The sequence below is a fragment of the Silene latifolia genome, chromosome 3 (genome assembly GCF_048544455.1).
Source record: "Silene latifolia isolate original U9 population chromosome 3, ASM4854445v1, whole genome shotgun sequence".
Classification (NCBI taxonomy): Eukaryota; Viridiplantae; Streptophyta; class Magnoliopsida; order Caryophyllales; family Caryophyllaceae; genus Silene; species Silene latifolia.
In genome coordinates, this window is record NC_133528.1 from 103,985,284 (window position 1) to 103,997,090 (window position 11,807).

Here is an 11,807-nt window from a genome sequence, read left to right on the forward strand (position 1 = left end):
TAACGGTCATGACGTGCTTTGTTTACCAAAGTTCCGTAGAAGTGTCGCCGCTTCAAACTCACAACGCGCAGGTGGCTTGGCCCATACTTTGATTCATAATTTCAGAAAAGATAGTTCGAAAGGCGAACGGGTTACGATTTGAGCAAATTATGTTTCTTGTTTTCTTAAGCAAAGGGGAATGCAAATAAATTCTTTTCTGAAAGAAAGTGTTGCGGTGCGTTATTTGCATATTCCAAAATTAATTACGTTTTCTTTACGAGCATCATTTTAAGAATAAAAGACGTCAACAAGATTCTCAGCTACAAATTCTGTTAACATAAGATTAATTTCGGATTTAACCAGAGTTGAAAAGAGAAACATATATACAAATATGCCGACTTGAGTTGAGCAATAAGGCAGCCATTATAGCTCCAAATTGCTTTTGTATTACTTCCTGAATATATTCTCATTAACTCTGAATTAAACTCTAGCTGTTCATCTTCGAATTGCGTCTGAAACCAAAGGCTGCTAAGCAATCCTCCAATTTGGATCCTTACTAGGATCTCCAATGTTAAGTCCAGCACATTTTGACAGCAAATCCTACACAAGACTTACTGATTAGTTTACGCATTTGACACCATTTAATACTTCTTGTAACAATTACATACGATTTCACAAACATGATATTCACGGACTATTTCACAGCAATTGATTTGTTCAGCAAAGAAAACATTTAGCCCCCATAAGTATAGCAAAAATCAATCAATTTGTTCATCAGTGCAAACATTTCGTTGCTGTAGATGTATCATGTAATCAGCAGCGGAGCCCCCGGTTACCAGGGGCACATTGATCACAAGATCTCAAAATGATGTCTCGCAATTTTTGTGTGTGAAACCGCTATGAAAGTTCATCTATGAGTTAACCTTGGCAAAATGACTCCTTAAAATGGTTCGTTTCTTTTTATTGTGAATTCGCCATCATTTGTTAGAACTCTTCATATTTTTTACTTTGGATGATCTAGAAACAACCTGTGTTGCTAACAGAAGGGTACAACGGCGTAATTTCTATACCCGTTGCAATTTGTAGGAGCCTTGAGGCACCAAGGTAATGTTATTATTGTTGGTGAAAAACATAAATCTTGCAGACCAAGTTAAAACCTAGAAAAAGTCTTCCTAGCCCTCATGTTATATCACAACCACAATCTACAATCTACGACATGTTATATATAAATACTGTCATTTTTATAAATGATTCGCATGTTAAAGAAACCAGTCAGGACTTCAAACACCCTTTTTTGACATCTTTTGCATACCTGATAATCTGTTGAGCTGCCACAGTTCTCAGCTTGTTTCTTGTCTGCTAGTTGTGCAAGAGCCTGATCAACCAAGTAAGACTTAGCCACCTGCAAGTAAAATTACCATAAGGACAGAAACCTCAATAACAATAGTAACTCTGATTTTTTAAGGTGAAGCAGGAAAGTCAAAGTAAAATCTTTTCATTTCAATTTCAATGAAGCCAATAAATAGCAATTCTCTGACTTTGGAGCATGAAATAAAGCAAAATGGTTCATTAAATTGGTTGCGCTTTTTGAAAAGTGGAGCAGCAGCCACAGGATACAATTCTATTTATGGGTCAATCGGAAACACACACTTCATGTTCTCTTATAAAAGGATAAAGCGGCAGACATCAAAGCCCCTTACTCTGCTTGCGCAACCCTTGCAACAATTGGGTAATACTCATTTTATTTAGTCGTTTAGAAAATTTGAAGGTAATTCAAAAATGATATGCGTAAATCAATAGGAGTTAAATATTAGTATGCAACAATCAGTCATATAAGAGGTAATATGTTAGCTTCAGGAAATAAAATTGCACCTGCAAAAGCTTCTCTTTTGAAGATGAATCCAGAATATGGTTAGCTCTTTCCTCCTCTTGATTCAGACACCATTGAGCCTGTAATCATCGACAAGAAGGATATGAACACACCACAATTTAGTCAACCAAGGATATGATTGCTTCTAGAACTTATTCCAACTCCTTTTGTTTTTTTACTCTGTACTATAAGTCAGCTTAGTTTTTTGAGAGAAGCCTTTTGACTTGCTATTTCACAGAAAAATATTTTGGAAAAAAATAATGAAACTTATACCATCAAGTCTTAAAGAAATATGCTTCAATAAGAGTATAATTTCATGATATCTGCTCATGTATTTTGGGAGACATTGAAGAGAGAAGTTAGTGTCTTAAAACGTAAGAATACCAGAATGTATTGATAAGAGAGTACCTTATACATATAATCTGCACATGAATCATATTGAAGCCCATTTGAAGCAATGTGAGAGTAGTAAGCTGCAGCATTTGAAAGCAGGGCTTCCTGTAAATCCTCATAACATTGTTTTCCTTCACTTCCTCGGACCTGAACAAAGTATTCCATGACATTCTTGAGCAGGTTTCGATTGCACGTATCCCCGCTACGATCTTGATTGATCTGTAAGAGGGTTAACTGGCTTAGAAAACCATAGGTATTTAGTAACATCAATAGCTTATAAAGCAATACTGCAAAAGTGTTAACCCACCGTCGACGTAAAAGCAGTAATGAATCTACTACTGAACCTTGTATTCACCTGAGACATTATTCATAAGGATTATCTAAAAATGAAGTATATAAACGGAGAAATAAACAAATAAACCCCTCATGAGTACAACAGGCAGAATATCCAGCAAAATTATGTACCAGTTTGTGGAAACATTCAACTGCTTGCTCAAGAAGACCAGGACCACCAACTCTGGGGATAAAGAAGCGATCAAGATAACTAAAGAATCTCGACAGCCACCTGGCCATCAAGTTGTAATTATTCCACTGTGCAACTAGCTCAGATAACAAAAGTGCATCGTTCTTATCTTCTAATGCCGGAAGAACCTGACAACATAAGAAGATAAAGAGTGAACAGAGCGTATCAGAATAAGGAAGCCACTGGGTCCCATCATATTCTACCCTACGACCTACCACCTTACAGGCCATCATATTCATTAGCTAGGGGTGTATCTTTAGGAGTCCAACGAGCCTTTTGCATTATTCATAGTACTGTAATCTGAGGAAAGGCCAGTTATGCCCTCTGAAACACATGGATCGTTCATCATAAGAAGCTAATAAGTCCCTTAAGTACTTCAATAAACACACTGTCTACTGCTCTATTTCATAGGTGGGACTTGGCTCATGACAGTTGAATATAGCCATGTGCATTTTAACAGTGCATAGTTTAAATTCCAGATTATCAGACTACAAGATACAAAACCCAATTGAGATTCGGCATAAGCAGTGGTGACACGTAAAATATGGACTGTGTTTCCTAAATTGTACTATATAATAGGATGAGGTTTAACAATTAACATCGCCTGGGCATGATTTGGTGGTACAGATCTTTTGCTATACTTCGCTAGTAAGTCCAAAAGGAAGTACGAAAAGCTGAATTCTTCTAAGAGGAAAGCACAACCCCCTCAATGACTAATATGATACACAGAACAGAATGGACCGAGTAAGCTGAATTAAAGTCTTGGAAGAAGTATACAGATGAAACCATACTATGAGAAAAAATCAGGTTGGTGAGACCTACCAACTAGATTTCACATGCCAATTTCATTTATTACGCCTAGGATGAAATATGATATAAAAAATAAACTACTTTTGAGAAGGGAGAGTTGAGTACTTGAAGCAGATGTTCTCAAAAATGTTGCTAGGCTATGAGCTGGTTATAGATCTTTTCATACCACCTTCACAAATAAGATTTGAACATGCTACTACAGTCTACTTTTGAGACGGGAGCGCTGAGCACTTGAATTTTTTCTTCCACTAAGCTTAAGAAGAGTCTGCCCAAACTTGCCTAGATAACTTACTCCTAAAAGTTTGTAAATTAAAACGCAGGTCTAATGGTTATTATTCCAGTTGAGCAACACATTTCCTGGTAATTGGACTCCCATAACTTCCACATATTCCTCATACAGCAAGTAGCCATATACTTCTCGACCTCACAGAATGCAAAATTGGAGGGAAAGATGCAATCAGCTGAAAAGCGGAACTCCAGGCATTTCACTAGTCAAGTTGATGGCACTAGGATATAAAAACTAGCTGAAAGAAAACTATACCAACACATGTTCCTCGAGTTACATAGACGGCCATTTGTGGGTCCTGCTACGTGCAGCAAGCAAGTGTTGTTGGTTGACTGCTTGTAAAATTACATGCGAAGGAAGTGATATATCATTGAAAACACAAGTAGTGTGCTATGAGATTTCAACTAAGCTACTGGAACAAAGTCCTACAGTGTAAACTGACTGAAAATGATTATCAAACCAAGCCAGCAAAATCTTATGTGGCAAGTACTTTAGTTTTAACGAATAAGAAAACAAAAAACAAATGTTCTACAATCAAATATTACCAGTGAAGTAATGCTTTCTTGCAGACCATAAATATACCGATCATAAAGTATCTTTGAATTTTCAGAAGAAGTTCTCTGGACACATAAAATGTACACACATCTGTCAAAGAAGTAAAGAGCAAAAAATCAGTAACAAAAGACAACCCCCCAATGCAGAACAAATCAATAGGCTATGTTGTCCAACTAGGCTGCAAGTGATGGATGTGACATTGTCAAGTGTCGAAACGGCTATATTGTGAAAAGGTTTCATGGTTCTGAACAACAATGAAGTATCTGAGGGGCAGGGTGTGTCAAACTGAAATGTCATAGTAAAATACACAATAGGAGAGAAATAGCATACTCATAAAATCTTTGATACTCCTCCGGAGTGAATTTAACATCAGAGTGTCCTTCCATAATCTTCCTTGTCTTCGTGAATGCCTCATCCAACATCAGCATTCCATCTTCAAGAGCTAAATAGTTAACCATCGTCAACTTCTTAATTCTTCTCGTAGTCACAGCAATCTACAAGGTAAAAACGATGACATAGTCAATTTTTCGATTAAGATAAGGGCTGGATGACAACATTCTATCATCATTAAGACAGGCTACAAATTGAAATCCCACTCTACAAAATTCAATAGCATATCCGCGCAAATGAGCAGACATGACACTAAAATCCAACAGGACTCGGAAAAAATATTCAATTATCATAGTAGGCTGGCTAGTTAATGACTCCTAAGGCCATTGGCGGATGCACCTTGGCTTAAACGGTCTGGTCACCTGGGGTCCTCATACACCGTAAAACCCCAAAATTCGTGCATTTTCTCTAATTTTTATGCTTAAAATTTTAGAATCTATATTTATGTAATGCTCTATATAATATTCAACACGACTCCGAAAACATCAAGAAAATAGCCTTTGTCACTTGGTTAGAATCCGAAATAATGGCAAGTAAGAAATTGACAATAAAAAAAAACGCAGTGATTCGGAACAAGGAATCACATAATTCCAACCCAATTCAGTTGAAGGAAGAACAATATCATAAACATTTTAACAACAATAGTTGGCAAAATTGAAAACAAACAAAAAAAAAACGTTCGCTGCACATATAAGATTAGAATAAGACCGCCATGGGTGAAATTCTTATAACCCTTGACTCGTTGAAATACCATAAACCCAGAAATTCAGCTAAGAATTACCAGAACATACACTAACAGAAATCAATAAAACCCTAAGAAACCCTAAAAAACTTACCAAACATAAAATAAAGGGTATACAAACAATGAAAAAAGATAATAATGCAGAATATATGAGGGGAAAAAAATAGAAGCAGAATAAAAAGGAAAGAAAATAAAAAAGGATGATGGAAGATATTGCGTGTTTAAAAAAAGAGGGAAGTTGAGAAATTAACTGGAATGGAGTGAATCGAAGAAAAGTATGGGGTTGAACTTGATAGTGGCACAAATTCGGGTGAATGTTGAGGGATGTTGGTTTTTCCCGAGGAATGTACTTTTGAAACAGAAGAGGGGGGTTATACCGTTTATATATAAACATACTCGTATGTATTTTGTATAGGATACGTCTTTTGGATTTCCGGTAGAGCTGTTCATGGATCATATCGTCTGATAACCCGTTCACACGGCCCTTATTTTTAGAGGGCTTGAACCCAAAATTTTCTAAAAAATGGGTCGTGGGCTGGACGAGCCTGGCCCAATTAAATAAATGGGCCGGACATGGACACTAGCTTTTCCAAACGGGCCAACCAGTCTGACCCACTAAAAATATAGAATAATAAATTTTCAATTTATTTGTTTATATTAATTGTTTTATATTATAAATAATGATTTTTTAATCAAGGAAAATAAAAAGCATATTTATTTAATAAAGTGTAACTTAAACTGTTGTCTTTCCAAATATCTTCATGCTAATTAAAATTTGATTGTCTTTTCAATAGGCGCATATAGTCATAACACCACTAATTACGGTGTATTACAAGTTACAATAATGTATACGTCCAATCTTTACCTCTACTCTTATATGTATTCCTTTACTATCCATATATATTATACACATAACTTTAAATTTCAAATCAAGGTATGAGATCACTACGCCAAATAAGACCTTCAATAACGGTCAGATAATGCAATTACCGTTATTAAATAGAAACACGAAATCGTTATTGCAACGACTGTTGTTAAATATATATCACGGTTGTACAAACACACGACCGTTATATAACATCAATAACGAATCTATAATACCGTTATCACAACTCAAGAATCGTTATAAAACGTTGTTAAATATGTTTATGGCAACGCGTATACTTTTAAGAAACCGTTATTAAATCTTAATAACGGTTTCAAATTCGTTGTTCTAGTTTACTATTGACAACGGTTTAGTGGTTCCAAAACCGTTGTTAAATATTATATATGATAACGGTTCATTTCGTTATCTTATTTAATTAAATGTCAAAATTTAACAACGGTTTTATTGCGTGCAAAACCGTTGTTATATTTATCTATTGACAACCGTATGTAACCGTTATCTATTTGTATTGATGAGACTTTTGACAACAGTTCTTCTTAAATAAACCGTTGTAAAAGTTTTGAACTCGACAACGGTTATCGTTCGTTATCTTATATTTTTGGCGGTTTGAATGAGAGGGAAAATATGTCAACGATTATTTATCTAAATAAAACCGTTGTCAAATAATTGTTTGTAACGGGTTGTTTTAACCGTTGTCGTTTTTTATTATTTTTTTTTTTAAAAAAATGATTTTAGTTTGATCTAGCAGCTGCTGAAATGCTATTTTTTCAGCAGCGTTTGTAGCAGCTGCTAAAATGCTATTTTTTCAGCTGCTGCTGAAAAATATCATTCCAGCAGCTATGCACTGCAAAAATTCAATCCTGCATCAAAATATTACACTCTGTGATCAATTAAACCCAGTTTAAAAACAGTACAAACAAGATGATCAAAAGTCAAAACACAACTTCCTCAAAAAAACAAAAGAAGTCAATACACAATGGCTCTATATATACACAGACGTATATAAAGCATGAACAAAGTATTGAGACTCCGCTAATGAAATAATATAATTGACCCACATATTTCTCAACTGGGTGATGTCCTCTGGCGAATATTCTGGGCTTTGTTGAGTATTCGTGGAAACTACAATTCAAAATATACATAATCAAAATAGATATAATACATGGAAGTATACAGAATTGAACTCAATTTACATCTGAAATAGTTTTTAAATCACACTAACCTGTATCAGAATGGTAGAAAGTTTTCTGTTGATAACCTCCCACATGGACTAACAAACGTAAAAGGCGCATTGTTTGTCGTCTGGTGCTTTAGGAGACTATTATATAAATCACACAAATCAGCTGAATTAGATAATCAAACTCTCGCATAAACATAAATTAAATAATACGAGTAATTATTAAGAATACACTTACTAATGGCATGATAAAATTGGGAACAGTGTTGCTTTCATATTTTCCAAGTGGACATAATCTTTTTTTTTTTTGCTTCAAATACACTAATTCATATATATACACACTTGCCATTATTATTTGCATATATATGGCTCAAGTCATACAATAACAAATGAGACTATTGAAGGTTGTAAACTTACTCAGTTATCATCCTTACACAACTGTCAGAGGGTTTGCCTTCGCGAGAGTCAATCCGATACACTGTTTTTGTTTCCACTTGGATTGCGAGTAGCACCCAATGATTCCTATTCAATTTGGGACATTGAACCGTTAGTTCATTTACACGCATGTAAGCATGTTAATAATAAATTTATAGAACCGTGATTCATTACAATAATCATTTACTATACATACATATTCTCATTGTAGAGGGCAAGCCATAGTTTTTTGGTTGACATCAACCGACGAGCGATACTATTGATTTGTTCTTCGTATGAAATTCGGTGCATAGAGAACGCCTTAGGACTCAAGAATCCGTAGGCGTGAATTGGGACCTTCCACTCAGTGAACTGATTATTCAGGCACTTATTATGCCACATGGAACGAAGAATGTTATTGTAATTGATAATTTAAACAAACATCATTATTCGTAAATGGAAATGACTAAATAGTTTTATTAATAAAACTTACTTCATCCAAATCAAAATGTGAACAAAATCTAAATTGTCAAGGTCGACAAATTCCATCAGTTGCTTCGGGTCCAGTACGGCCATATCAGCTGCGCCCATAATTTCCTCTTCAATGTTAATCATGACTACATCCCCTCTAGGCGACCTCTTTACAGCCAGGTTGTGCAAAACCTTCAGTGAAATAGTTTTCATTTTTTTCTTATATTCACACGATTCATAATAAGAATCATAAGCAGGCTTGACTGCAACAAAAGTAGTTGTAATACTACGGTTTTTTATGTCTATGGGTACTCTATCTAGTGGGGCTTACTCTGTCGAGTCAGTATGTTTTTATACGAAATAGTAGTCTGCCTGATGGGTACTCGATCGAGTACGTGTGACACTCGATCGAGTAAGGGGCACTCGATCGAGTAAGTTGGTCTTGCGGGTTGTTTTAGCCGGGATTTGTTAATAACGCGTGATTAATATATAAAGCCTTGCGTCACTTTCTTTGTCACTTTTCACCTTTTCTACAACCTTTCAAAAAGAAAAAAAGTTACGTTGCTCTCTTTCGTCGCGTTGCTATCAAATCCCAAAGGCTAAGGTTGTCGGATCGTCACGTTCTTTACGCTGTTGAGTTCGTCGTGTCAAGGGCAAGATCCTTGTATTATTTTTATATTGTTTCGTTGATTTTGTTTAAAACCCTAATTAGGTAGATTGGGGGTTTTGGGAGTATAATGTTGATTAGATGGTAATTGTATGAATATGTGGTTATAGGAGGAGGTTTCGTAGAGGAGTAATATTGATTACCTGCTTGTGACGGTCTCGTGATTGCTTATTCCAGGTGGGTTTCCCTATTCGGTTATTGATTACATAGTTGTTGTTGATGGTTGTTTAATGTTGTAGATTCATATCGTGTTGGAATTAGTAATTGGTAATTGTTGTTGTATAATGTGGTTGGTTGTAAAATTGTTTGTGGTTCTCGAGGTGCGTCCTCGGCTGAGTGGAATCACTTGCGGGAGTGGCTTCACGTCCTTGATTCGCCTTTTGTGGAACCCGCCACAGAGGGGATGTGCACATTAAGGAACATGGGTTATCGCTCGGATGAGATGAGCGGGGCTTAGATGGAAACGGCTGCGGTCCCTCAGTGGCGGTGTGGAATACTTGTTGCGATGGGTATTCTGGCAGGACTACACACTTTAGTGTGTATTCGGGTGTGTGGAGCTGTGATTGAGATTGGGTGATTTGTGTATTGTATCTGTTGTATTGTTTTTGTGTAATCAGTAACTGACCCCGTTTAAATGTTTTGAAAACTGTGGTGATCCATTTGGGGATGGTGAGCAGTTATTGAGCATGTATGAGATGGACGCGCATGGGATAGCTGGGTTGAGTCACCACGAGATGTTTAGAAGTCTTCCTATGTGTCTTAAACATTTATTTACTTTATTTGATTTAGCATTTTGGAACAGTTGTATTTCCTTTTGACAGTTTTGGTATGGACTTGTATCGCTTTAAATATATTTAATAAAGTACGTTCTTTTATGGTCCTTTTGATATACTTGCCTCGGGTAACCAAGATGGTAGCATTCCCGTGCATTAGGTGGTCCTGGTAAGGCACTTGGTGTATGGAGGTGTTACAAAGTGGTATCAGAGAGACGATTTTGGAACCTGTAACTAATGAACCCAAAGAATCTAGAGAGTCGAAATAAAATGAACCCGGGTAGGAGTTGTTAGGAGCTAATGCAAAGGCTTGGGAGACGTCCTAAAGTCACGATTTCGCCCTACAACTTTGAACCGGTCACTATGGGGTGTGTCATGGGATCGCTATGTGTTTATTTACGTTATGTTGAATATCTATATTGAAAATGTGTTGCATGAATCGGTGGGTGAATGAATGTGGAGAATGGAGAATATGGTGGCGAGAGGTACGTAGATTGTATGATTGTATGTTGTTGTGAATAATGAAGATTGCATGATAATTGATTTCTAATGTGGCTTATTAGAAACATGTGAATAGGATGTTGCTTGTTGTATATACGTATGTATATCGATATATATATATATATATATATATATATATATATATATATATATATATATATATATATATATATAGGGTCGGGATCCGGTGAGAACCACTAACATAATGAGAACCGTGGGAACCCTTACTAAATCATCATCAAATCTTGTTCCGAAAGTTTTGATGGATCATTTACCCTTAGTTAAGCATATTCTAACACATTTTTAGTATAGCTAAACAAAAAATTTTGAATTTATTAACAAATATAAACTTAATGTACAAAAATACAATTAGATATACTAAAATGGATATAGATGCACGAAAACCAATACTAGGTGCATGAAAAGTGTTGCATGCATGAAAATGATTACTAGGTGCATGAAAATATCAGGCTCTAAGTGCACGAAAACGAGTTCTAGGTGCGTGAAAAATGTTAGATACATGAAAAATGAGTACTTGGTGCATCAAAATTAATAAAATGTTACTCGTCTCGATTCCGGTCAATAATTTATACTTTTTGGACCAAGAAATATGTTATCTAGACATAAAATTCTATGCCGAATACAAATATGTCGTTATTTTTTTAAAAAAAAAATCATTAAGGTGGAGTTCTCAAGGTTCTCACTATGTAGGTGGTTCTCACCGGATCCCAAATCTATCTATCTATATATATATATATATATATATATATATATATATATATATATATATATATATATATATATATATATATATAGGAATGAGATCATGTAAGTATGGCTCATATATTTGAGGATTGAGGATTAATACAAGCCGTCGGATCTAAGAGATCCAACGTCCATTCTTGTCTTGCGAACAATAAGGGCAAAATTGTCATTTCACGCGTGCATATATATACTCCTTTCCTCAGTAAACTCCTTTCATTCTCGCACAAATCACTTATCCCTCTACCTTCTCTCTTCTCTTACTCTTTCTTCCTTGGATTCCCCAAATTTTAAGCGCTTTCTTTCGTTATTTCTAGGTTTCGAGTCAATCTCAACCCATTCTTCTATTTCGATCAATTATCATACTATTTCAATCATAATCGCGTTGTCGAATGTACGTTATTGTTGTTAATTTCAGATTTATTATCTCTTTAATTTGTAATTTCAGCTTTAAATCACATGTTATTTTTGTTTTTTCGTACATATATTTCGAATTCGTAGTCATCTTACTGCGTTTGTAATAATTTTCTATCTAGATTTTCAATTTCATCTAGTTTTATTGTTATTTCAGCTTTATTTGATCTTTTCCGATTTTGTTTGCCCTAATT

At 35.4% G+C, this 11,807-nt stretch overlaps 1 protein-coding gene across 1 annotated transcript; it reads right to left on the minus strand.

Moving 5' to 3' along the window:
- Positions 1-245: 245 nt before the first annotated feature.
- Positions 246-5,910, minus strand: LOC141647811 (cullin-1-like). The gene is made up of 9 exons (XM_074456152.1): positions 5,800-5,910; positions 4,747-4,910; positions 4,407-4,506; positions 2,708-2,893; positions 2,550-2,597; positions 2,258-2,461; positions 1,852-1,929; positions 1,292-1,381; positions 246-579 (listed from the first exon to the last, which is right to left on the minus strand). The coding sequence occupies exons 2-9, from the start codon at positions 4,872-4,874 to the stop codon at positions 508-510; spliced, it is 906 nt and encodes a 301-aa protein (XP_074312253.1). The 5' UTR covers positions 4,875-4,910; positions 5,800-5,910; the 3' UTR covers positions 246-507.
- Positions 5,911-11,807: the final 5,897 nt, after the last annotated feature.

Bases quoted from the DNA above. Each gene is read 5' to 3' on its own strand.
- LOC141647811 (XM_074456152.1), bottom strand. From the start codon at position 4,874: ATGGTTAACTATTTAGCTCTTGAAGATGGAATGCTGATGTTGGATGAG. The intron at 1,930-2,257 runs GTACTCTCTTAT...CGATGATTACAG, and splicing joins GTGCAGATTATATGTATAAG to GCTCAATGGTGTCTGAATCA. The intron at 1,382-1,851 runs GTGCAATTTTAT...TTTTACTTGCAG, and splicing joins CAAAAGAGAAGCTTTTGCAG to GTGGCTAAGTCTTACTTGGT.